General features: G+C 40.3%; 1 protein-coding gene across 2 annotated transcripts in view; it reads left to right on the top strand.

Annotated features, from left to right (window-relative positions):
* The window catches only part of TMEM135 (transmembrane protein 135), a 185,744-nt gene that overhangs the window by 142,324 nt on the left and 15,460 nt on the right, over positions 1–27,960 (top strand). For both annotated transcript variants that reach the window (XM_086739648.1, XM_086739649.1), the window contains exons 7-9: positions 22,766–22,807; positions 24,321–24,467; positions 26,621–26,690. In XM_086739648.1, coding sequence (XP_086595774.1) covers positions 22,766–22,807; positions 24,321–24,467; positions 26,621–26,690 — 259 coding nt within the window. The remainder of the gene's footprint in view (positions 1–22,765; positions 22,808–24,320; positions 24,468–26,620; positions 26,691–27,960) is intronic.

The following is a 27,960-nucleotide window of genomic DNA, read 5'->3' as shown; positions in this document are numbered from 1 at the left end:
ATTCTGCACTTATCTGTAAATGGAGAATGTTGATGATGTTTGCTGTCATGTTGTGACTGCCTGGTTCACGCTGCAGTAACTCATGTGCTCTTTCTCAGCCAACCTAACCTTGAGCAAAAGTATTTCTGAACAATATAAACAGGGAACAGCATCAAACAGCAAATTTTCCTTTCTGTCATAGTTTCTGAAATTTCATTTCATGGGACCCAGCTGGGAGAAATAAGTATTTTTTTTTCCAGTAAAGTGATTAATTCTCTGTGTGTGTGTGTGTATATATATATATATATAAATTTATACCTATAGACATTGATGTGCAAGCTGGTGTAATGTTTTAATTTTTAAACTAATACTGAGAAGGGTAAGGACTAAAGAATAGTTTATAATGTAGATTATATTTGGTTTATAATGTTTATATATGTTTATATACACATCCACAGTCAGTGTTTTGCATAGATGTGTTACAAAGTGTGGGTTTTTATAAGATACCTGCAGGTCAAATTATCATACTTACTAAAGCCTTGATTTAGGAAATTTGTGGCAATCGAACTATGGCATTTTTGTGTCACTTTGTATAATTTTTGTTGTTGTGACAGATCACTATACTTGGTATATTTGTTTAGAAAAATGTCTTATGTAAGTTTTAAGACTGCTCATTTAATTAGTTTTTAAGCAACAGATTTTCAAATTCACTGTGGATTTAAAATTAAGCTGCTTTGTGCCTATGAGTTGAGGCAGTCTGAAGAAAAAATGAGGTAAAAAAAAAAAAAATTATCTATGAGAGTTTCCATTTCAAAAGATAATGGATTGAGTTTAATATGCAACTTCTGAAAATCTTATTGTGAACATATGTTAGTAGAAACTTCCCACAAAAACAGATGATGAGATGTGAAAAAGATAAGATGCAGGGAGAGTTTGTTTTTCTTAAGTGCATCTTTTTCACGTTAGCCTTTTAACAGACATAATTTCTGTCGGGGGAGATAAGTGTAAAACCTCGTGTATATTTGTCAAGTGAAACCCTGACCCCGCAGCCGTGTTTCGCCTGGTTTCCAAAGCAGGAGGATGTTTGCAACAACACTGTCTTGTCTTTCTGCCAGTCTCCTTCCCAGGAACCTTTGAACCCAAGAGCCAGTTTTGGTCATATTTGCAAAAGCGTGAAGGTCCCAAAGATCCAGGGAATTTTGCTTTTTTTCTTTCCGTGAAACTAAGCAGCTGTGTAGGCAAGACAGATGACTGCATGCTGCTGGGTGAACCCGAGCCTTTGCAGACCCCAGAGAGTGCACCAGGGTGTTACACCCTTGGAATATGCTTGCTGTGCAAATTACTAGGAAATCAGGCTCGGTGCATTTGTTTGCTCCTGGAAAAACTTGTTGATTTAACTACTAATGAGAAAAAGATAACTTATTTACCCTCACTGGTGTTCAAGAACCTTGCTGCTCTTCTGTTGCTTGTCATAGCTAGAGAAGTTGAATGTGGATGATCAAAATGCCTTAAAACTTGCATGGGCAATGTTAAAGGACATTTAAAAGTCCTGGTGTCTTTTCTGTCTCTAAAAAGGCCTAACTGTTTATGTGCAGCCTTCTCAGTACAACTTACTTTCTTTTTTTCCCCCAAACTATTAATAGAAAAAGAAGAAAAATTCCTTTGTGAAACAAAAAACTAGAAGGGAGAGGAGAAGTTAACCATTGATATCAGGAAAAAATTTCTTGTGATGAGGGTAGTGGAACACTGGAAGAGGTTGCCTAGAGAGATGGTGGATGTCCCATCCCTGGAAACATTCAAGGCCAGGTTGAATGAGGCTCTGAGCAACTTGATCTGGTGGGAAATGTCCTTGCTTCTTCTAGATGGCCTTTAAAGGTCCCTTCCAACCCAAATTATTCTGTGATGTGCTATGATGGGCTGGGAAGCTAGGTAAATAGCAATAAAATGCTACCTGTATGCAGATACTCAAAACCTAAGTTGTACAGGACATGAAAAAATACAGCTGACTCAAGATGCCAAATTAATTCAAGAATTGATCCACTCTCATAAAAATAATTCAGCTCAATTAAAAACATACAGAAACTGCTATACTATTTTTTATTTCATTGATGAATAAAAAAAACCCCTCTTTCTCTGACTGAAATTCAGCCTAATGCTGAAAGCACACATAAGATCATATTTACTTCTTAAACCCGTCCTCTCATCAGGGGACTCTAAAAGAAGGAGTTAACAGAAGCAGAGTACAGGCTTCTCTGTGCTGACCCAAGGGAGGGAAAACAGGGAGTGGTCCTCTTTGCTGTCTTCAGTGATGAAGTGTGATCTTCTTTAAAAGAATATAATTCAGTTGTATTTAAGCGTAAGAAAAAAAAATGTGTTGATATGTTTCGTGGTGGGAGGTATCATTTACTGAACTCAGAAAATGTTTAGTTCAGTTTTTGATCATTGAGTGAATACATAGACTCATAAAATCAGAATAGTCTGGTATCAAAACTTTTGGCATACTTTGAAGTATCAGAGTAAAAAGTTGATGGCTATTGTTAATTCTGAATTTAAATTAGTTTGGAAATATTATTTCAATATCGATTTTGAAGTTAAGTTACTGTTTGGAATCATGCAAATTCCACAATGATGGGACAACAGAAAAAGCTTGTATACATTCCTTAGAAAACAGGCTGGGCAACATTAATGTCCAGTAAGAGTATCTGAATTCTCCAGGAGTGCAACATAAATCTGAGAAGAGAAGGAAAAGATGTCATCTCTCCATCATCTGTTTCTACAGCTTCATTATACAAAACACCAGCAACTCTGGAGTGCGCACGTGCATTTCTCGTCACAGTTTCTTAACACGAAGAAACATGTCTTGACAAACTAGCAGGTTTAATGCAGAGGTGCAGGGTTACTTGGTGGTCTTATTTGACACTGTCACTACAGAGCCTCTTGTGTCTTGATGTGCCTTCCATGTGAGGAATGGCGTTCTACAAACCACGTTACCCATTTAGAATTATAGAATGGTTTGGGTTGGAAGGGACCTTTAAAGGCCATCTAGTCCAACCCCCCTGCAAGGAGCAGGGACATCTCCAACCAGATCAGGTTTCTCAGAACCCCGTCCAAACTGGCCTTGAATGTTTCCAGGGATGGGGCATCCACCACCTCTCTGGGCAACCTGTGCCAGTGTTCTACCACCCTGAGTGTAAAAATTTCTTCCTTCTGTCTAATCTAAATATACCCTCTTCTAGTTTAAAACCATTAGTCCTCATCCTATCACAACAGGCCCTGCTGAAGAGTTTCTCCCCGTCTTTCCTGTAGGCCCCCTTTAGGCACTGGAAGGCTGCTATAAGGTCTCCCCAGAGCCTTCTATTTTCCAGGCTGAACAGCCCCAATTCTCTCAGCCTGTCCTCATAGGAGAGGTGCTCCAGTCCTCTGGACTTGACCACACAAATATTCTGAAGCTTCAGGGCATGTGATACTTTGTCAAGAGTTGTACCTACAGGGTTCCTGAGTCTCCTGGACATCAACATTGCTTGCCTGTGTCAAGAAGCCTCTTAGCTCTGGAGTATTTGCACTGAGAACAGGAATACACAATGTTTTGGAGGATTGCCTTCCAGAGAAGATCTTTTAAATAGTGTCATTGTGTCCACATTATAAACATGAAAATAAACCCCTATGGGAACATTTTCTGGAACAGCTCAGAAAGCAGTGCAGCTATTAATGGTGCAAATTGCTTGTAATGAACTTTCCTCTGCTCCTTATATGCTAAACTTTCGTGTACATATTTTCTTCTGGCCCATAGGGATGGAGCACGAATTTGAAAATGAGGAAAGAATTAATGAAATACTTAATAGGATTTGGCGCGAGTAAGACAGGCATTGGTTGTTTTGTCCTTTCAAACTGTCAGTGTAGATACTTCTGCCTGTGCTGCAAGACATGGCCCTAGAGGAGGACATGTCTCCAGGGGTTTAGATCTCACCATCAGCAGTAGAATTATAAATACAGCTAAAACATACTCCCTAATGACATCCAGAACTGTGATATTCTGGACTGGAGGTGGGACTTTTTCCCCCAAAACTCACTTGGCTGCTTTCCACTGGTCAACTTTTTTGCAAGCGCATCGTGAAACACATTCATCACTGATTGCCATATAATGTTGTTTTGCAAGATAAAAATGAACATATTGTTATGTATTTTGAAATGTATTTATAAAATAAGTAGTTATACTTAAAATACTGAGCAAGTAAATGAATACAAAAAGGAAAACATCCCAAATCCCCAGACTCCACCCTTGGGTCCATCACAGATAAATCAACAACGTAAAATCATTGTTTTTCTCTAAAACAAAAGTTTCGCAGCTGTATTTAAAAGTATGTTGATGAAAAGTGATTCATAAGGTGAAGTAATCATTTTTATACAGTGCATTTGGCAGGTTTCAGCCAAATTACACCATAAAAGAAATATTATATTTGACAGCAGACTGTTAGTGATGTGAAATCTGAGAATGAAAACTGACTCTCCGAAGACTTCTTTGTGACTGTGCTGCTCTCTGATGGTACCCTGTTTTTCAGGCCCAGCCGTGGTCAGTATGTGTTTTTTCCCATCTTTGTTGTAGATTTAAGCTTCAGATAAATTTCCGATGTCCTTTCATTGTGAAATAATTCACATTTGTTTGGTTTAGGCATAATTCGAGGCTATTATGTCAAATTTGTCTGGTATTCAGACAAATCAGGTAAATATAAAAGTAATTAACCTTACAAAGTTTTGGGCTACCTTAAAGGCTTTTAAGTTGCAGCCATTTTGTCTGCTGTATTTTCCCTTGAAAAGGGCCTGTGTGATTCGCCAAATTACTGTGTGTATAATGCTAGATGACTTAAAACTGTAACAAATAATTACAAGGATTTAATAGAATGGGCTAAACCTCTTTATCCCCCTTTGCGTGAGTGACTTGGGAGCAAAAGGTTGTGACCTGCAGGGTCAGGAATACGATGTGGAGTCCTTGAGAGCAGCGGATTTGTCAGACAATCCTATTCAATCTCCGCTTCCCTATTGATGCTGTCCTGATGCTCTGCAATTAGTAGACACCAGTTACCAGGGATGTTAATGCTCCCTCTGGGTTTTGTTTGTTTTGTTGCTTGTATAGAGCACTGGTTAGGGCTTTGGAGTGGGGAATTCACTCGCACGTGATGTATTTTGTATCTCTAGGATGAGTTCCAGCTGTTGGAGGATTAGTTTTTTTTTCCTGGGAAATCTTGATTTCAGCTAGCAGCCAGAGTGGCAAACTTAGAGATGTTACAACTGGTTCTTCTTGATAAATATTTCTTTGTAGAATGGGAGAATTTAATTTTTTACCTGTCATGAACTTCATTTCTGTTTTTATTATCCTCCTCAAAAATCAGTTCCAATCTTTCACTGTTTTAAGCATTAAATAAAATGTTGATTTTTTTTAAGAACCCACTGAGTAAAGTTAGAGCTGAGGATGTTACCGAGTCTGCGTATTCTAGGAAACCCGTGGGGTGTTTTACAAAAGAATGTGCCCTTGATTAAGCTTCTCATTCAGAAATTAAACCCCTATTGATACATGGAAACAGAGTCCTATTCATATGTTCCATATGATTTGTAGCATCCTAATCCCTGCCATGAATCCTTTCCTTATTCTCAGTATTGTGGACTGAAACACATCATTTCAAAACATGGCTTCTTCACATTTTTTTTGGAGAACGTCAGCTCTTGGTTGATTACAGTTCTAATCGTCTCTTTTCACAAGTGCTATGGGTTTCCTAAGTCATGTCAGAGAGCAATTTATTTTTAGTTATCTAAAAAACTTGTCTTCTCTGAGTATATATTTAAAATTTGACATGAATCTGCACATTTGTACAATTACCTAATTTTGTAAACCTTTCATTTCTTCCATTTTTATTAACATGCATATTTATTTTTACCTTCAACTATTAGTATCTTTTGGACCAAACATGTATAATACTGTTCTTAGACAATGTTGTATGCCAGTAGCCGGTGGAAAATAGTGTATAAAATTAAACTTAAAATAAAGTCATTGGTAGGCTGAATGACCATGCAGATGGTACACACTGCCTGGTTCGCACACTTAGTAATAACTTAATAATAATATTTATTAATACTTTATAATAATAATAACTCCCAACGTAAGTGTAGTTTTGTGGACTTGTGCTGGTTGTACTAATGTAAAGCTATTGCTGTAGTTACTTGCTGGACTACAAGTGAAATATTGAAACCATAACCATTTTTTTTCCACAGTTGGCTTCTGCATGAAGTACATTTTATAACTTTATTGTAAACACTCAAAATGATACCGGTCCAAGAACTGCCATCTGCTATATGAAGTCTGTAAAATTGTTTACATAACATTGACGAGTCTATTAAAGTGATAAAAAGCCGCCAAGAACACGCCACTAGAACTTGGATTAGTCTCCACCTAATTACCGCAAATTAAAAATTAAGCAACCTTGTCTAATCTGCTTTCATGGCTTTGCAGCATCCAGAGCAGTCTGTGAGTCAGCATCAGGTGCAGGAAAGCAAAAAGACAAGTCGTGGCTTGGGGAGAGATAGATGGAGAAATGTAATCCCCTGAGGAAAACAATCCAAACGTCCTGGAATTACTGTAAACTGAACTTTTTCAGTGGAAAGCCTTCAGGGCTGAAAGAATAGTTCATGGTGCAAATCCTTTGTGCGCTGATTTTCCTCCTTTCCCGTTAAAATGTGTGGTATTAGCAGGTCAGGTGGACCAAAAGTTGCCTTTGCATATTACTCTCTTTAGTTTGCTCATCTTGGCACTTCTGATGGAATTAATGACACATGTCGCTGGAAATTCCTCTTCGTTGATTTATTTTTACTAAAGCCTTATAAAGGGAACCATTCTCGGAAGCATGATTCAGAGGTAAAATGTCTCCTGAAGCGCTCTGTGCAAGAAAACTCGCAGCAAAAGGAGAGAAAGGGTGGCCTGCTTAACTGGGATGGGTACAAACGCGGCCCACATCTCCATGCTCAGAGTCCTTTGTCTATCAGTCATGGTTGACATCATTTCTTATGAAATATTGGCTTTGGAAAAAGTACCTGGCACAAACAAGTAGAACAGTTAATTCCTGTTGGCTGTGTATTTTTATCAAACTCCGAAGTAGTGGCAGATGTGCTTTCTGGCCCTTCTACAGGCATCCCTCGGTTGCGTTTCATAGCTAGGGCAGTTGTGTCACTTCCCCAGGTGTGTGTTGTGGCCACATGGATTTATTTACCTGGTTGTGCCTCTTCTGTTGGCCCATAACTGAGAGGCGCTGGACATCACCTATACTTTTTCTTCATGAAGTTAAGCTCCAAAACTGACCTTTACTTTTGGATAACAAACAGAATCCAATACCTTCTGTTCCCAGACCTGCTGGAACTGAGCCGTGTGAAAGTTTGTTTGCCACACCATTGTTTTTTGACTTTGTATTTTCAGGGACAAGAAGAAGGTACATTGAGCTTGCTATCTAAATTTAAAATGAGGGCAACACAAATTTTATGCTAGGAGGACAAATGGTTACATTAGTAACTTTAACAAGTGAAAGAAACTCTAACAAAAACCAGGGGAATTCAAAGTTAACATCTAAAGGAACCAAGGGTTGACCTGGGTGGAGCAGTGCCTTCAGACTGAGAGTCCCTTCTGGATCCTCATTCACTGCAGTGACACTTCCCTGTTAGTAGGACAAAGAAACCTTCAGAACAGCTCTGGAGGATCTCCGTGTTTCCTTCTCCCTTAATAACGTTCTGTAGTTGGTTTAAGCTTTGGATATGTGAGAACATTTAAGTGTTATCTGAATTTTTTAATTGCTTAATATAGAATAAAATAATTTAGAGAAATCATGAGAGATGGTGTAATTTTCCCTCCATTCATGTCAAGTATTTGACTAACTTGTTCATTAAAATCTCCAGGAATGGAGAGTCCATGACATCCTTAAACAATCTATTCTGTTCTTAGCCATTTTTATCACAAGATTTTTTGAGAATCTAATTTGAGCCTATCTGAGTGATCTGATCTGGTTGAAGATGTCCCTACTTCTGGCAGGGGGGTTGGACTAGATGGCCTTAAAAGGTCCCTTCCAACCCAAACCATTCTATGATTCTATGATATCTTGGTGCAACTTTGGTCTGTTACTTTTTCTCCTGTCCATCACAGCTGTTGAAGAAAACAGATTATTCCCTTCACTTTGTCGCAAACTTAAGTAGCCAAGACTTAGCACATCCTCCCAGATTCCTCGCAGACTGAACAACCCGTTATTTCAGACTTTCCATGCCAATAAATCTCATTGCTCTGTTCTGATTTCCCTTGAAGTGTGATGCATAAGACAATCTATTTCAGCTGATGAACCTCATAAAGCAAGAGAATTAATTCAGGTTTTGCAGGTTGCAGCCTTTCCTCTAACCCCCAAAGCACCTTTTGGTTTTTGACTCTCCACAGTTGTTATCTTGTATTTGTGTAGTTAATTGTTTCCACATATATATAATGCACACAGAATCAATTAATGACATCCTATTTTTTTTCTGAGCCAGTCTTTTCCACTCTTAGCCCTTTTCTGCTTGGTATTATCAGCAAATATAATAGGCTTTTTGCTCTGTCACCGTTCTCACTACTGAAATTACTGAGTAGTGGACATCCAGGAGAAGTCCTTGTAGAGTACCGCTTAGTACGTCCTTCCAGTTTGTCAGGAATCCGATCGTAACTACTCTTTCACTACTCTTGTATAACCAGTTCTGTATTCATTCTAGAAATCTTCCGTTAGATTATGCTTCCCTCATTGTTTTTAAAAGAAAATGTCACGTGCTTCAAGGTCCAAAGCCTGAATCAAGTCAACAGTGTAGGACACATACTGCTTTTCATCTCTAGCCACAAAATGCCACCCAGTGTTAAAAGGGTTTTGAGTTTTGCTGGGGACTTTTTTTGACAAGTGTATGTTGATTGTTAGACATGTCCTCATGATTATCTTCCAGGTGCATACAATGTCTGTTTACGTATGACGGTTTCTCACAGTGGGCACCTTCCTCCTTAGGAAGCCATTTGAATTGGAGTTTTGTCTAATTCCTCCTTTCCCAGACAGAATATTTATTGTTTAATATTTTCTTTAGTAAAAATAACTTGTCTAAAGCATCCCAAAGTTATGTTAGCTTTTTCACTACTGCAGTCACATTGGTGGCTCATAATCAGTCTGTAACTGTCCTTCCTCTCCTGTGAGGACAGGCTGAGAGAGTTGGGGCTGTTCAGCCTGGAGAAGAGAAGGCTCTGGGGAGACCTTATGGCGGCCTTCCAGCACCTAAAGGGCCCTGATAGGGAAGACGGGGAGAAAACTCTTCAGTAGAGCCTGTTGTGATAGGACAAGGGGTGGTGGTTTTAAAGTAGAGGGAGGTAGATTCAGACTGGACATACGGAAAACAATTTTTTACCCTGAGAGCGATGAAACACTGGCACAGATTGTCCAGAGAGGTGGCGGATGCCCCATCCCTGGAAACATTCAAGGCCAGGTTGGACGGGGCTCTGAGCAACCTGATCTGGTTGGAGATGTCCCTGCTCCTTGCAGGGGCGTTGGACTGGATGACCTTAAAGGTCCCTTCCAACCCAAACCATTCTGTGATTCTCTAGGAATGAGATGACTTGCTGCCAGGAACATGAACATCATGCTACATACTTAGTAGCCGACAAAGGCAGATGTGAATGCATCACAAGTATGCTATCAGTTATGCTGATTACCCATGCTTATCCTGAATTTAAGGCTGAATAGAATCTTTTTTTTTTTCCCAAGATAGCAACAGTTAGGCCTTATGTACTATAAAATACCAACTTTCTGTGATTTTCCAATGGCATGTTAATCTTGTGTGAGGTAGATTGTTGATGGAGACACAAGAGTTCGTTGCCGTTGGCTCGTTAACTTTTTCATGACACAGTGGTGCCATGCAGTGCTAGCCCAGTTTCCAGGATCAGTTTAATGGCTGCTTTTCTTTGTAGCACCAACTCGCCTGGGCGTAGTGTGATGGTGACATGGGCAGGAGTGCTTCAGTGTGTGTCCTGAGCTAAGTCGGTAGATACCTCCATGTCAGACCTGATCATGTGAATGTATCCCTAAAGAGTTGCCTTCAGAAGGACTGATCAGGAGGAAGGATGTGTTCAGTAGCAAGACATCCCAGTGCCGTACTCTTTTGGGACACCTGACAGCCTTTCTTGATAACGATAAAGAGAGGATCCCATCTTTGCCAGCTATAACTTCCCCTAGAAACTGATCCCACGCTTCCTACGTTGCAAGAAAAGAAGAAAAAGTATGGAAGTAAAGAAAATATTTTTACATTTGTGCTTTTTATTGTATCTGTTACTTGGGAACTTTGTGTATTTTTTGTTCCCTGTTACTGGAGCAGTGGCAACTACAAAAATGCAGAGGTTGATCATAGCTGTGCTTGATAGAGTTGAAGCTGTTGAAAATTAGAGTTTTTCTGACTAAAAATGGGTCAAGTCATCAAGGCTTTTCTGACATTATTTCTCTGCGACTTTGGTGATATGGTGTTTGCATATGCAAACGATTTGGATGCAAACATGAACTTTTGTAGACCTAAAACAAGCTTTGGCTCTACCTTAGAGGCTCTGGCATGTCTTCATTTAGATAACGTTAGCCAGTATTTCTGGATGGCTTCTTTCTGTTTTGTCACTGTCACTTACCTTGCCAAATAAGTTGCCATTTTTAACGTGTAAGTTCTGGCTTCCTCATGTAGTGTCACGTGTTTTATGTCTCAAGTAGTTGAAGGTAATAGAAGTTTAAAAGAGATGAGAAATGGTGAGAGGAGCTACGTGTTTAAGATCTCATAAACCAAACCAGGGTTAATAATGCTCATCTTTATCTAATTTGTGAGCTATTTTAAATGTTTATCATTCCCTACACATTTTTTCAAATGCAAGCAGAGGCTCTGAACACAGTGCCATTTGCTTTCTCCACTTACAGAATCTTAGTCCTACTCAAGTGGGTATTACTTCTAGCTCCCAGAGTTGCGTCAGGATAGCATATCATTGTACGTCTGGAAGGTCAGGGAGTAAAATCGCATCATTTTTGTGGGAGTTACTTATGCCTAGATTCACACAGCGACACTTACCTAAGTGTCTTTACCTGTTGTGTTTTCTGGGGTTTTTTTTTTTGTGAATTGTTGAGGAATATTTTGCATTTTAAACTTTCTTAACTTTTATAAGAAGTTGGATGGAAGTGAAACAAGGTACGGTTGAAGTCCAAAGCCCCATTCCCAATATCAGATATCACTGTCAGCGTCATCACTTGTGCTGACATCTGATCGGTGGCTGTTAAATACTTGAGTAATTGTATCTTTTAGGAGAAGGCACAGCAGCTTATGTAGATGTGTATTTTGATTAAGCATTCTAGAAATGGAGAGCATGTGGTTACATACATATTTAGCATGTGGCACTGGAGAACAACAAAATATAATTTGTGTATATAGACTGCGTTAGAAAAGTACCAGAAATTTTCTGATGTTGTTTTTCAGTGATACAGTCACACTGTATTGTGGTTTCAAAGTGGATGCATTCTCTCTGCCTGGTGTAATTTCCGTGCTCTGCAAGAGAAGTACAAAAAGTGTGTGTAAATAATATCCCTGGGCTAATATTTCTTTGATTAATCTTAGTTCTGATTTTTTTTTCTTTCTCTTATGTGTGAGTGCAAAGGAATTAGCAAGTCTCCAGAGCTCTCTGTAGACCTGAAATGTAATGGAATTTTTGAGCAGTGTTTCCAATCTCAAAGTTTCAAAAACCAACACTCCAACCTCTGAAAACCCACCACAATGCCTCCTCCGGAAGTTTTTTATCTACTATGAGATGCCAACATGTACACATTGGTCTTACAGTTTCTGATTTCCTTGGCTCAATCCACGTGTTCATGTTTTACATCTTGGAGGTGCTAGAAATTACCCTGTGAAAATTAGGTAAAGTTAGTAATTTCACGAAACCCAGTCAACCCAAGAACTGAGACACCGTGATGGAGTCCAGACATGGTGGCACTCTCACCTTAGTGGTAGGAATTGGCAGAGCTTTGATACATCTGTGCATGGTAGTTGTAAATGCCCCGGTATATTTACAGAGCAAAATAATTGTGGGAGGTTTTGTTGATCTCATAAACAATAATATCAACACTGGTTAAATTCCCAGCAATAATTTTTGGGAGGTTATTTTCATAAATACCATGTTCTTTCACTGATTTAATTGCAGCAAGTATTCTATGCTCCGTAATAAAATTTTTTTTTCCTTCATATTTTTGGGGTGATTTTGTGTTTTATCTGGGTGATTGCACACATTCTTGGTATGCAGGTTTGTTTTTTTTTTAAAGTTGTTTGTGGTAAAAAATCAAAGTTGGAAGCATTACAGATGTTCAGAAGCCACGTTTGTGTAATTATTGGAATAAGAAAGGACTGGAAGCCCATCACAGAGGTGACACTTCCCCCTCTGACTGTGACTGTGACTTGGGCCTTGCGTTCTGTCACTCTGAGTTTCATGACAAATCTCTCAGCTTCTCTTTTTTTTTTTTTTTTTTGGTGATGCAACTTGCTATTTCAAATACTGCAGCTGGATGTGCGGCACTAAAAATGTGGTCTATTTGAAGTGCACTGTAGTAATTTAAAATAAAACCATGTTAGAGTACAATTCGGTCCCTTGCTACAGTGCAAGCCAGCAAGGGAGGCACTCAGGAGTGAATTTCTGTGGTAGCACTGAAGTTTGGTTCTCAAAATAGTATTTTCCAAGGCTGTGCACAAGTAGTTTATTCGCTCTGTGGTTCTTCAAGCACAGTTTTGAGATTTTGCTGTATTTTCAAGACTTCCTGTGATGCTGATGAACCTCAGAGGCATGTCAACGCACCATAGCATCATGCTGGAGATCTGTTTGTAAACCCCAGGTAAGCAGGTAAATCTGCGTGGGGCGGTCATCACAAGGAACGATTATATAGCCAGAAATAAAAATTTAAGTTCTGACAAACTTTGCAACATGGTCATTTAGCTTGAGTGTAGCAACTGGTACTGATGCTGTCCTAATGCTTATGGCTCAGTACCTAATTGTAACAGTCTCGATGATTTCGGCAATGTTCTCCTTTACAGACATTTAAGAATATTTTTGAGTAACAGAGTGAAAATCTCAGTTCACGTCGTAACAAATAGTATCTCACTGATCTAAAAGGCATGTCTTGCCTTCACTCTGTAACTTAACTTGGCAATGGCCTGGGTATATTCAGAATGATTGCTAATTTCTTTAAAATCTTTTTATAAATTTTCATTTCATTACAAGTTTATTCTGATTACATACATCAATTTTATTAAATATCAGGGATACCTGTAATACAATATAAAAACAGAAATGGATCGTCTCCTCATAATCACATTTCCCCCAAACTGAAACAAAGCAAACAGTCAAACATTTTGCTCAAATCCAGTTATGGGATCGTCTGGGGAAAGGAAATGTATCTGTTTCTCCTGAATACTTGAATTAATAAATCTCTAGGAGAGAGGTTTAGCTCACTGAAATTTTGAATCACCTGCAAATAGCATGAACTATGTTTACAGAAAACAGCTCTGGCAAGCTTAGCTTCTTTTTTTTTTTTTCCTCTTTTTTTTTTTCCCCAATTGCAGAGAGCCACTAGAAAAACCCAGAGAAGAATTTGTCAGTAGATAAATTTAGCACAGGTCTCAGTGTAACATAGAATTGCTGCAGGTGCCACCATTATTTAACCTGAGCCAAACCCAGTCGGAATTTAAGATAATTTGATTTTTAATCTCATAACAGCATGTCCCTTTGGTGATGGACTGACTGTTCGCATTGTTCTAACAACAATGAAACGGCATCGGCGCAACCTGGGCTGCGGGGGTGGACGTGGTTTTGTGCGTGTGTCAAGGTACATTTCTCTGTATCCTCATGCCCCTCGAGACAGGTTGACTTCCCATTTTCATGCCTTCAGGGTTTTTTTTGTCATTTCCTATTTTTGTTCTGTGCTTGATTTGGAGTGAGTGTTTGGGTTTTGCTGTAGCAGAAGGTTACCGGTTTATGATAAATCACTTGTGAGAAAAAGGTTAAAATTGGCTAGTGGAAAAAATGACATCACTTTCCAAAATTCAAGAAACCAATTGAACTAAGCAGATAAATCCTTAACTTCATTGTTTAGTTAGCTCTTTTAATTGATGCTGGCTTCTTCTGTTCACTGTGTGAGGCAGAGGCTTTGATGAGGGTTTTTGAGAAGGCAACTTGGCCGTCTGAGTGACTCAGTTGCTGCTCCTGAGCCCACAGCACAGCGTTGTTGCTACACAAAGACATGGAAGGGCTGCATCCAGCTAAAATAATAAAAAATAATTTTTTCTTTGCTTTTAAGATCTTTTGAGAGAAATTCCATTTACTCGAAAATGCATATTTCAGGAATCACTGATGTCTATATGAGAGCATTGTATGTAGCAGGATAAGTAACATCACTAGAAATCAGCATTAGTGGATAAGGACAACCAACTGATGTCATCTGCCTGGACTTGTGCAAAGCATTTGACACTGTCCCGCATGACATCCTTGTCTCTGAACTGGAGAGACATGAATCTGACAGATGGACCACTTGGTGGATAAGGAATTGGCTGGATGGCTGCCCTCAAAGAGTTGTGGTCCACAGCTCGATGTCCAAGTGGAGACCGATGACGAGTGCCGTTCCTCAGGGGTTGGTGTTGGACCTGGTCCTGTTCAACATCTTTGTCAGCGACATGGACTCTACTCCACTATAGAGTGCACCCTTAACAAGTTCGCTGACCACACCAAGCTGTGTGATGTCATCGACACGCTGGAGGGAAGGGATAGCATCCAGAGGGACCTTGACAGGCTGGAGAGGTGGGTCTGTGAGAACCTCGTGAAGCTCAGCAAGGCCAAGTGCAAGATCCTGCACATGGGTCAGGGCAATCCCAGGCACAAATACAGGCTGGGTGGAAAATGAATGGAGAGCAGCCCTGAGGAGAAGGACTTGAGAGTGCTGGTGGATGAGAAGCTCAACATGAGCCGGTGATGTGCTCTCGTGGCCCAGAAAGCCAACCGCATCCTGGGCTGCGTCAAGAGAAGTGTGGCCAGCAGGTCGAGGGAGGTGATTCTGCCCCTCTACTCCGCTCTGGTGAGACCCCACCTGGAGTGCTGTGTCCAGTTCTGGAGCCCCCAACATGAGAAGGAGATGGACCTGTTGGAGAAGATCCAGAGAAGGCCACAAAGATGACAAGAGGGCTGGAGCACCTCTCTTATGAGGACAGGCTGAGAGAGTTGGGGCTGTTCAGCCTGAAGAAGAGGAGGCTCTGGGGAGACCTTATAGCAGCCTTCCAGTACCTAAAGGGGGCCTACAGGAAAAACAAGAAGAAACTCTTTAGCGGAGCCTGTTGTGATAGGACGGGGGGTAAAGGTTTTAAAATAGGATGAGGCAGATATAGACTGGATATAAGGAAAAATATTTTTACAGTGAGGGTGGTGGAACACTGTCACAGGTTGCCCAGAGAGGTGGTGGATGCCCCATCCCTGGAAACATTCAAGGCCAGGTTGGACGGGGCTCTGAGCAACCTGATCTGGTTGGAGATGTCCCTGCTCCTTGCAGGGGGGTTGGACTGGATGGGCTTTAAAGATCCCTTCCAACTCAACTCATTCTATAAGTCTCTGTTTGACGATAACACGCAAAACTTGATTAACAGTCAGATGTGCAGTGTTGATTGATAACAGCTTTGCTTTTAAACTCTGAATCCAGTATTTAACTTCAGTATACACAGCTTTCTTTTCAACTGCAGTGTTACATTCTTGCCAGAATTGCAGAATTTTTCTTCAAAAATGTAATTCCCTGGATTTTCATGAAAGCTTAGTGGGACCATAGTTCACCGTTGACTACGCTGTTTTTTGTCTCCATTCACCCTTTCTTTCCAAGTGTTTTAAGTGCTGCATTCAGTGTAGGTCTAGAAAGATGTAATGTACATGCTCTGCTGTGCTCCTTTCACTCTTCTCCTTGAATGTTCTCCCTACTTGCTCTTTCTTCATTCGTTTACTTCTTTTCAAATATAGTTTTATATGCACTGCATGTTAGAGTTACAAAGCAGCCTTTTCAAAAGATCATTTTATACTTCAAGCACAGCTAAAAGAAATGTTGTGGGTACGTTTTTCACTTCTTTTTTTTTTAAACAAAATAAATCACAGAATCACAGAATTATCAAGATTGGAAAAGACCTAAAAGATCATCCAGTCCAACCATCACCAATACTTCTCAGCTAAATCATATCCCTCAACACAACATCCAAACGTTTCTTGAACACCCCCATGCTCGGTGACTCCACCACCTTCCTGGGCAGTGCATTCCAGTGCCTGACTACCCTTTCCGAGAAGTAATATTTCCTAATGTCCAGCCTGAATCTCCCCTGGCGCAGCTTGAAACCATTGCCTCTAGTTCTATCACTGTCTACACGAGAGAAAAGGCCAACCCCTACCTCACTACAATCTCCCTTCAGGAAGTTATAGAGAGCTATAAGGTCTCCCCTGAGCCTCCTCTTCTCCAGACTGAATGTTAAACTATCAATCTGATTTGGAAACACAAGCCATGAGATTTTTTTCATTGCATTTTGATCCCAGCTGCATTGCACATTTAATAATTTGAAGTATAATTTTTGTGAGAGTTTCTGCTGCAACTCTTCTGGCTTCAGTTATTTTTAATCTGATTTCAGACATGTCTTCTGAAAGCTACATGTTGTCTGTGGAGTACAAGATTAGATTTCTTGGTCGTAATTTCTTCTTCTTTCTGTAATCCTGAGTTGAATAGGTAAAACCTATGAAGAAGCATAGAAAGAAAATAAATGTTTAGTCCAGAAAAGGGGAAGTTCAGAGGAGAGAGAATCTGGGTCTAAATCTTTTTTCCCTTAAATTTGCCTCTGGATTTCCTCTGCGCGAGTCACACTTCATGATCCTATTGAGTGTTGGAGGAGTTACCTCTGAGTGTGATGGTGACGTGGTCTCTGCCTGTAGCTGTCACCGGTTCTCCTGGGGTTGTGTGGTCCAGCGGGATGGGGCCTCCTTCCTCCTGGCAACAGGAGGGGAAGGAAAGATTTTCCATCAATTTTTCCATCCCACTGCTGGGAAAGTGGAGGAAGAGAGGGAAGCGGATGGTTATGCCTGTTCCTGCACCATCTGGGAAAAGTTGGGATGTGGACACATAGCACGAAAGAATGGCCTAGGTTTGATACTGGGAGAAATGTTAACAGCAGCTGGTGCATGGAAGAGATTATTTTTGCTCTCTGCATTTCCAGGTGCCCTGATATGATGACTGTTCGGTGTTTCTGAGAGATATGTTTCTGTCTGCATGGATGGACAAAAATGTTTGCATGTCTACACAGGGACCATAACCTAGTTTGAAACATGGATTTTCTTTTTGGGTTGAGTTGTCTTTGTGAGATATGCAAGTTTTAGTGTCTTTAGTAAGATACAAATAAAGGTCATTAGTTGAAATGGCCATAGGTATAAAAGAAAAAGGAAAAATTTTCATTGAATCTTCCGTGTTAAAGCAGCCTAACCTTCTACAAAGGAAACTTCCTGCATTTTGATTTCTTGTGCTGTAGATCTAGAAAGGAAGCTCCTTTGTGTTTAGATGCTACTCAACTGCAAGTAGTGGTTTTGATCCAAAGGAATTGCATCTAAATGCCTCTCTGCTTCCAAGTAGCATGCTGCAATTTTACATTTGATGCACTTTATTTCTGGTAGGAAAATGTATAAACAGAGTATTCTTTTTTTTTTTTTTTTTTTTTTAAAGCTGGTGTGAAAGTCATGAGTAGTTCCTGAAGTCAGAAGACTCTTGTATAACCATATCTACTAAGATTTTTAGGATACAGTTTCCCATAGATTTATCTAAATGAAGACATAAATGGCTTTTTGCAGCCTCATCATAAACCACTGACAGCTCCATGGATTTGGGCATTAGGATTAGCACAATAATCATGTTCTTATTTGGTCACTGAGAAGGATCTAGATACTGTTCAGATAGTTGGGAAGCTCACCACAACTAAGTAATGACAAGTCCAAATAGATTTTGTAGTATGTCAAATGATAATTTTTAGAAATTATATTTTCCACTTAAAAATGAAAATGTGTGTTCTTCCACTGCGAAAAGTACTAGTGTACACATTTCTGAACAACCTTTGGTTTCAATTTCCTTTGTCTTATCAGACTTGACTGGGTTAGCTCTTATTTTATATCCAGAGATATAAAATACTTTATTTTAAAGTAACTTTTTTCTAAGTAGTTACATCAGTGAGGAAGGTCTTACTGGTTGGGAGTTGTTCTTGCTATTTCCGAAATGTGATTTTATCTTACAGTCACCACATAAACAGATTAGTCTCAAAACAACTTAAAACTGAGCTTGAACTAATTCTTCCATTTCTCTGATTCAGAATGATATATAAAATACAGAATAGGAGTTTGACTTGCAGGAAGAAAGAGCAAAGGAGGAGATAGAAGAGGAAGAAGAGAAATGGATACAGAAGACATCTCAGAAAAATGACTCCTGTTGCTGTTGACTGTTAACACCGAGGAGAAGACAAGGAATTAGGGATAGAAAAACAGAAGGAGGAAGGTATAGTAACCTCTCTAAGTAGCTTAAAACAGAAAATGGATTATCCCCTGGAGTTCAGCACAGCTCACAAAGGCGTGTAGATAGCCTTTAATTCCTAATAGCAAAGCATTTAATAGCAAGGGATGTATCTGGCGTGTTCAGACACAGCCACGTTTCATCACTGTGATCCTCCCTTCTCCATAAAACAAGACACCTTAACTCGGAAACGTGGTCCCCCCCGGCCGATCTTTTACGGGCAGATGTGCTGCAGTGCTGTGCCAACACACGTCCCGTGCTTGCCGTGTTTCCTTCCCACACGGCCGCAATCAGAGCTCTGCGTATGGGAGTTTCTCATTTACTCTTCCCCTGAAGGGTAACGTAAGCAGTGTGGGGATGTTGTTAAACATGGCACATGTTGTTGCTGTGAGCTGCTTCCTCCTTACCAGTTCTGTGGGTGAAAAGTGACTTGTTTCCTTAGAAGGCTTCTTGTGCAGGGTACATCAATTGGTCACGGAGAAAATCTTTAGAAGACTTATGACAAGGCATACTAATAAAAAACCCCAAAACATAATTGCTGGCATCCAGCCTTACAGTTCAGTGTGGGAACTTCTCCTTCCCACAGTATGGAGGGAGAGTAGTGTAAGCTCATGTACAGCACCTCTTTACATACACAAACATAAATAATTAGATTTAGTTCATGTCTTATTGGAAGTATAGTTAGTGTCAAGCCTTGGCTCTATTCCACTTTTGCTCTTTTCTTTATGAAAAAATAAACGTATGTGGCTGTAAGTTAAATGTATCTTATAAATAAGCACAATTACAGTTGACCTTATTTGCTCATGTGCCAAATATATCCCAGCAGGGGAATTTGGAGAACCTAAATTTACTGCTGTGGCTCCTTGATTCTTCTGCTCCTCCAACTCCAACCGTGGCTCTGGCCAAAGCCAAGCTGGAGCAGAGCAGAGCGTTTCTGCTGTCTGATCAGGTACTGTCCCCAGCGAGGACAGCTGGCACAGTCACTGGTGCTGCTGGTTTTGTACCAGGGCCAGATTCCCCTCTGATGGGAAAACAGAACCAGATTACACACCCTTTAAATTGTTGCTAGCTGGGTAAAAAACAGTGCCACCCTCCTGCAACTTGGGATTTGGTCCCTGTAACGTTCAGGATGGTGGGAATGGTGGCAGAGGTGAGCTACGCCAAGTACCGTTGAGGTACTTGTGCAACTCACTCGTTGTCTCAGGCCTTCCAGGTTGAGTAATACCCTAAAAACAAGCTCATAATGCACTGCAGAGACTTTTCCCGTCTCAGGGGTGTCTGCACGGCTGGGCACATGTAATGCATTTTACTGTGCTCATTTGCGGGTTGAATGGCTCGCGGGGGTCAGCAGCAGAGCACAGGCTTTTTCACCCCCTGGGCAATGAAGCATTGAGTAAAAGTTATTATTACCAATTAGTGGTGGCATTATTATTACCAATTAGTGGCTGTATGAAGCAAATCATTAGTCTTAGTTCAGTTATTAGCGGCCAGGTGTTCATGAAAGGTGCCATGTGCAGCTCGCGTTGGACCTCAGCAGTCACCGTTGAGGCCGGTTGCTGAACTTGTGGTGTCTCCGCGTTGCCCCTGCATGGGTTTTTGTTGTCCCCCCAAAAAAGAAAGGTTTGAAGTCATTGTGGAGGATTTTTTTCTTGCTGCTGGTGTTACATACGTAGTGAGTGAATAAATAAGGCAGTTCCCATCTCTAGACCAGTACCCTGAAGCCTTTATTCATGATTTAAAGCCAAATATTAGATTACCAGTTTTGTTGTTGGTTGTTGCTTCTAAAATTGTCATGGCAGAGAAGGGAAAGTTACAGTGCAAATGACTGTAGGTCGAAAGTGTTGTTTCTCTAGGGCTCCTGGGTTTGAAACCCTTTAATGCAATATTATGCAATATTTTCACGCAATCATTAGTTTGCATAAAGACTTTACACAAGAGGTATTAGACAGCAAACAGCATGAATTAAGTTCCGTTTAAGAACTTAAATAGCACTTTTATACTGTGTTATAAAGTAAAAAAATAGGAAGTTAATGGGAAAAAAATAGAATTGTATCTTTAGTGTTACTTCCATATTGAACTATGTATTTAACTTTTGCGTGTTTTGCAGGGGGATTCATAGCTGTAGCTCTATAATTATGCAGAATAACTAGTAAAATAAGAAAAATAAGACTAAAGTAATAAAGTTTTGATATACCAAGTACTTATTGCATAGACCTGACTTTAATTGTGTAATTAGAATAGGCATTAGAATTATTTTTTTTTTGTAGTAATGAGGAGGGGGTTGGAGCGTTGTTTCCTCTTCCAGTGGTTCAGATGTCTTGTGATTGTTGCTGTAAGTGAGGGAGGGGTTTGGCTGAGGGTTTTTCTGAGCAGTTGCGAGGGGACGCCTGGCTGGATGGCAGCGGTCGGGCGGGTAGGGACATCTGCTGGTGCCACACGGGAACCGTTCGATGCTGCTCAACGTGCCGTTGCATTGGAACAGTTACGGCGAAAACATCGTTATGCTCACACCGTAATTACTTTTCTGTTTCAATATTATTCTAGAAACTCTTAGATGCTTGTTTATGTTTCAGTTTGTGTATGGTTTTAATTTACTGGGAAATAAAAGTAGAAACTAAGACCCTGTTCTTGAGCTGGCAGCTTGCAGATGTAATGTGTTGAACACCCTTAACTCAAAGGGCGTTTAACTTACAAACTCGTGACGCCGGACCGTGGTTCTGTGACTAAAGCAGGTATATGTGAGCCCTCTGCATTTGGGCTCTGTAGTTCTGCCAGTGATTCACTGAGATCTCGGGGCAAAATGCTGTCATTTGTTTCAGTCCATCACTCACCAATTATTTCAATCCATCTTTCAGTCCATCTCTCTGTAAAAGTGCTGTGATATTTTTCAGCTTCTGAATTCCATAGGTAAAAGGTCATAAAAAGTTAAATGCTTCGGTATCTTTGGATACAAATTTCTATATTAAAGATACAGTGAGCAATTTTATTTATATATGTTTATCTTGAACCCCTATAGATCATATACACATGACCAATATTTTAGGCACAGGCATTTTAAAAGGGAAACTCTTCAGGATGAATTTTCTGGTGCTCTGTGTTACTGTGCCTGATTCAGCGCTGTGCACATGGTAACAAAACCAGGTCCTTGGGAAAACGTGTGTTGGAACTCTTCCTTGGGAGGAGTTTCCCAAGAGTGTTTAATGCTGTGACATCTTACCAGCACCGCACCAGGCACTCACCTGCCAGCATGAAGCAAGACTTTCTTGATCTGTGAACATCTTTCATCTCGTTCTGTTCTTCCTGCTGTCCGTGTGTATCCAGCCATGGGCAGCACATGTTGACTGCACATACTGCCTCCTGGGAGATGGTGTCGCGTGCACTCAGGAGGGTTTAGGAACAGGCTTTCCAGGGACAACTTGATGTCTGGAGGCAGAAGGCAAAGGGTTGTGTTTGTCTACTACCGCTTAGGAAGCTTACCCGACTGCCGACCTGTCTCTCAGAGTAGATGCGTTCTTGAAACGGTGGTGTTGATCAGTTACTAGTCTGTGCTTTATGTCCTGTGCCAGGAACGCATTGTTACCATGATGTATTCCCCATGCGAGTCTATACAAAGAAAAGGAGAAAAAACCCCAAGCATCTGCTCTTTGCTTTGCTACCAACATGACACTGAAAAGTCTTCCAGGAAGAACCTGTAGCAGCTGCAAGCTTCAGCTCCTTACATTGAATCATTTCTCAAGGTCCAACCCTCCTTTCTCTCCTTGCAGTAACATTTATGTTTCGTAAAACTCTTTGTGACTTCTTTTCCATAAAGCAACAATTCTTTGTCTCATGACATCTTCCATTGTCACCCCAGTGGCTCTGTCACCATCCTTTAAAAATTTCTCCACTCTTGGTTTGGAGAAAAGAGGGAAGCAGTGGCATTTGTGTGCTGTACCCTTTGTTTCTGAGATGTCCCAAAGCCGTGGTGACAACCGTGAAGTCGGGAATAGCCACAGAGTTGTTTCAGATGTGCTGTTTCCCGTTAATGAGAAGCTGGTGTTCACCCACAGCCCTTCTACGTCATATTTAATCTGTAACACTTTGTATTGTATTGCAAGCAGCCTGTTATAGAAAAACCTGTTGTTTTTATCTTCCAGGTGCAAAGATGGCTTGAAAGGATTTACATACTCTGCGCTAAAGTAAGTAAAGTTTCTGTGAGTACACAGCTTAAAGTGAAGATTTTGAGGAATCATGCGCAGTGGCAGCTGCGTTGTATGAGAAGGGTATTCCTAAGAAAAATCATCCTGTTGGAAAACTCTTCCAACTTTTGGGATATACACCCTGTTTTGAAGTAGGCATGATAAGCAGGCAAGAGAGGAATCTTTTCATGTTTGGGACCATTATTGAAAGGAAACGCAGACATATGGTTGTATATTTTTGAAGCAGCGTTAATCTCTTTCTAAAACTGGGATTCATGATTCCCAGTATTCTCCTGGAAGCAAATGGCTGCTGTGTTTTGACCGGGAGTTTTCTTGCTGTATGATTTACAAAATGCTGAATGAATACAACAGTAGTTCTGTGACCAATACCCAAATAAAGTATGGACTTGTAGCGTATTTGTTTGAGAGATCCTACCTGTGCCACTAAACCTTGTCTGCCCTAGAGGTCCAGGCTCTCCTAGAATTTACTTTCAATGGGGTCCTCTGGTGTTACTCATTTGTGTAGTTATGCAAAGTTCTCCCATCTTCATGTCTCATGTCAGAAGTACAAAGACAGGTTATTCTTCTCTCTCCCTTACGTACTTTGCTGCCTGTCTACCACTCAGACAGCCCAGTGTGTGGACACTGTCAGCTCACAGGTGAGGAGAAGAGCTGAAGTCAAGCAAGACAGACTTGCTCTTGTTGGTAGTGGAAAATATTTTATAGAGTTTGCAGCTATGGAATTTGATATAAAGTGCCAATAGCTAAATAATTGAGTCGATAGTCCAGAAATCTGGACATGAAACTCTCCTGTGGCAACGTGCAGAAACAGTGCTTTCTGCAGTCACGCACCGAATGACAAAATTTTTCGATCTTCATCACCCTCAGCAAGACTACCACAGTGCAGTTTAACTTGGATTGTAGTGTGTGCAGTGTTAGGAAACGTCTTGCCGTTATGACCTCCTCTGCCCTTGCTGGACAGTAATTCTACGCCCAAGATGAGCTGATGTATTAACAATAGCAACTTCTGGGTGAAGTAAGAGGGCTGAAGATGAAGCCAAGCAAAACAGAGTTGATGCTCTTCGTGGGAACAAAATAATTTTGAACATCTTACAAAATAGATATTTTATTAAAATATTATAGTAATTATCAACCTTTTTGTAACCCGATATTGCTGGAGATAATGGAGATATTTCACGTGGCTTTTTATTTTCTTATTTGGTGTTCTTGCTTTGTATGAGAGATGGACTTCCCCAGTGATGTTTTTGTTCCTAGTTTTAAAAAAATTCCTGACAGCAGTTGTAACCGTTATCTGAAGTTTAAATATGTGTCAGTAGATTGATCTTTTCAAAGAGATACAAGGTTTGGCAGCTGTATAGGATGCGTTTGCTTTTGCAGGCCTGTGGATAATAACTTCAAACTTGTGTTAAAGACTTTAGAGACTTGTATTTTGAACTTTATTTCAGTTATTTATGTAGTTGTTGTTTTGCTGTGTATTTTTTTTTTCTTTCAGGTTCATTGTAGGGAAAGAAGAAATCCCCACTCATTCATTTTCACCTGAAGCGGCGTTTTCAAAAATAGAGAGAAAGATAAAGCATTGCGAAAAAGTATCGCAGCCCATGAACATACTGACTCTAACAAAAAAGCTCATGGACAAAGTGTGAGTCAAAGAAAACAAAAGAAAAGTGAAACAAATCAAATAATTCTTACTTAGCTCATTTTAATGTCTTGTTACATTGAATTTGACAATATTTTATAACACTTTTCTTTGCATTTAAGTGTTTTGCATTTCATTTTTATTGGGTAGTTAGCAGTGACAAATTTAAGACCTGTATGTCATAGCAATGTCTTGCAACGTGCAGTTGTCTGACAAGGGAGAGTAAAATCAATCAATTCTGAATGACAAAGCAGTGGTTGCTTTTTCTGCAGTTTTCAGCAAAACTAGCTCGTGGCATGGTTCTGCTAGTGCTAGTAGTGATATTAAGGAGGAGAAATTGCACAACAGCAGAGCTTACTGTGGTCACCTTAAGTGTCCGTAACATCATCTTTTTGGTCACCTACATCCCTGCATTGCATAAAGGAGAACTGCCTAAGAACAGGATTGGTAGTGCCTGGCCTGCCTCCTCTGTCAGGACATAGGAAATTGCAAAGCAAAGAGTGAGTCTAAAACTGTTCTGCACAAGGTCAGATGTAGACATCTGAAGCTAGGTAAGATAGGTTCTCTCCCAGTCTACAGGATCCAATTTATCGTACTTCAGTATGAGCTTAAAGAAATTACATCAGATAGCTTTTCAGGCTAATATGTTCAGATGCTGTACTTCTGCTAAGCTTAATTTGTCTGCCTCCAGCACATTGGGTACCGCAAGGAGTCGTTCATTTACAAGGAAGGTGGAATAAAAAATGGACTGGTCTGGTCATATCACACCTATGAATCTTCACTTCATTGATCTTTCCAGGAGCAATTTTATCACCAGATCTTTACCTGCTGATATGCAGGAGAGAAAGAAGTCTTCCAAGCGCGTTGTGTTCTCCAAGTAGTGCCTTACCTTACTTGCCCAGCTAATGACCCAAAATGAAGTGACCTACATCACATGGCAACTTCCTATAATTTGCTGTGGTTTTTAATTGAAAAATGTAAGAGAAGTCAGCAGTGGCTTCTCAGGCACGACTGTACTGACAACAAAAGACCTACAAGGAGAAGACAACTCCAGCCATACTCAGATTCTTTTAGCTGAGTTGCTTATACCTATTTTCCCTTAAATACCTTCTTCAGTTTTCTATGTAGAGTTCGTAGCTCTTCCACTGTTTGTTAAATACAAGGATCAAGGGACTGTGAGGCAAGAGCAAAGTTTTTTCTTTAAGGTTTTGAAACTCCTGGCTCGGACACTCAGAAAACTTTCAGTTTTCAGCCCTAATGCTCTCACAGGTTTCTCTTCCATATGGTTCTTTTCAGTATAATTGAGTCTAAATGCCTGTAACCTGATCACATGCTCATTACAATTTCTGGTACATAAACTGACCTCACAGATGATTTATGGCCATTAGACTTTATAGCGCACGATTCAAAACTTCCAAGATATTTGGCACAGTATATAAATTGTGTAATTTATTTTGCATTAAAATTTAAATACTTGGCTATGGCAAAATATAATGTTCAGACCTGGTGTGACATTACTTCTTTTAATTCTGCGTAATGCAGGGCTAACAACAGTACAGTCCACGGGTCCCATCATCCCAAGCCACTCTCTTTTAAATGCTGAAGGTCAAATTCTCAGTCTGAAGTAAGAGCTACATAAAAATCAACACAGGAGAAGAAATAGCCCAGAAGTGACAGGCTTGTAATTAACAGAAGTCTCACAGGGTATCGCTGTGCGTTTGTATGTTCTGCGTTGCCCTCCAATGAATCTTACAATAGCATGAAAGATGTAAGGACACAGATAACAGATGCTTGGTCAGCTGTCTTTCCAGAACTGTGAAGCAGAGACAGACCCAGAAGGGTTACATCACTTCTCCCTGTTGACCACGGCAGAAAATTTGTTCTTTAATTTTGTATTTAATGTGTAGCATGGCAAGAGTTTGGATCCAAATAAGTGTGCAGACACTTCTCGCTGTACAACTAAAGCATTGTTAGTTTTTATTGGCCTTTTATGGCATCGTAAAAGTTCACAGTGCCCTTCAATAGGTAATGGGGAGAACGAGTGGTGGGAAAATAGCACTTTATGTATTTTTAGGCGAGGAAAATTTATGAAGTCTCCTGTTGATGACGCTGAAAACAGCTACGGGTTAATACGTGTTTCATTGTGCTTTTTGCAGGTGCAAACATGGCCCAAGGCATAGATGCTGTAAACACTATGAAGATAACTGCATCTCGTATTGTATTAAAGTAAGTGCAGAAAAAATTAAATTGACAAACTCTGGCAAAGACGGGGTAAAAGTCTTTAGTCAGAAAAGCATATACTTAGGAAGTGAGAAAGGAGCCTGTTACTCATTCTTCTCCTATTGAAAATGTGACAAGCCTGAAAACAGATTTTCTCAATTTAGGACAGGGTGGTGGCGAGGTTAAAGTTCTCTGGTCTTTCAGATTAGCTGGAGTGAATGAATAACATAAACTGTGTGGGAAAAAACGGACTCGCAGGGAAGGAACTTGTTTAACTATGTGATGCACTTTGCTGCTGAGCCCACTTGCGACTCCACCCGAAATAACGCACCTGGAATGCGCTGCTTCGGCAGGCGGCGCAGCCCGGGTGCAGTGCAGCTGCGCGGGTCTGGCACGCCGCTGCCGGGCGCTGGGCTCGCTCCTCCCTTCGTGTATTTTAAGGGCTCAGCGTAATGAGAGACTGGTCACAGTTGCTGCGCCCAGGAAGAGCTGTTTATGTCCAGTGGCATAATTCATCCTCCTTTATTGATGTGATCAGCGCATTTTTTTGTCACAGTACTGTGTAGAGGAGATTTGTTTTGGCTGACGTTGGGTTGGCACAGGTGGTGCCACCTGCTATGCCTGTTTTAGGAGCTGGTGAAACTCCAGAAGATCTCAGTCACCTGATAATTTACCCATTTTTATCTAGGGAGCAGCAAAAATGAATTTGAGTGTCTTCAGATGGTTTTGATACCTACTACTTTCAAAAATAGCTTTTTAAAATTAAATTTTTATGTACAGTTAATGTTATCTCAGAAAAGCTATGCTTAAACTTAGCATCAGAAGAGATCTAACACGACATTTATTCATGTATGTTTATTAACAACATCATTTTGTGTTGTAGAGCTCTTGGCACTCTTTTCACGCTACAGTGTATTAGCATACCGCTGTGTAACACGTAGATACGTTGCACTGGAGTTGATGTGATTTGAGATGATGTTTAAGTGTTCTGCTGAATGAGGATGAGAACACGCAGCAGAGCATTCACAAGTAGTTCAGGATAGTTATGTCACGTTTTTGTTGTAGATATGACATGTATTCAACAGAACTCAAATTAAAATTACAATTTTACAACCTCTCACCACTACCTCAGTCCACTTAATGTATCATTCATGGGCTGTTCTTTTCTTCAAAGTATAACGTCTTTGGGACACAGAGTTTCCATTCAGTGCTTCCTTTATCTCTCCCATCTCCCGAGAGCTCGTGTTTGGTCAGCATCTTCCGGGGAGCAAACATT

The sequence above is a fragment of the Chlamydotis macqueenii genome, chromosome 1, assembly GCF_036417535.1.
Source record: "Chlamydotis macqueenii isolate bChlMac1 chromosome 1, bChlMac1.mat, whole genome shotgun sequence".
NCBI classification, from domain to species: Eukaryota; Metazoa; Chordata; class Aves; order Otidiformes; family Otididae; genus Chlamydotis; species Chlamydotis macqueenii.
Note: the sequence above shows the minus strand (reverse complement) of the source record. Positions and strands in the feature narration are given on the sequence as shown.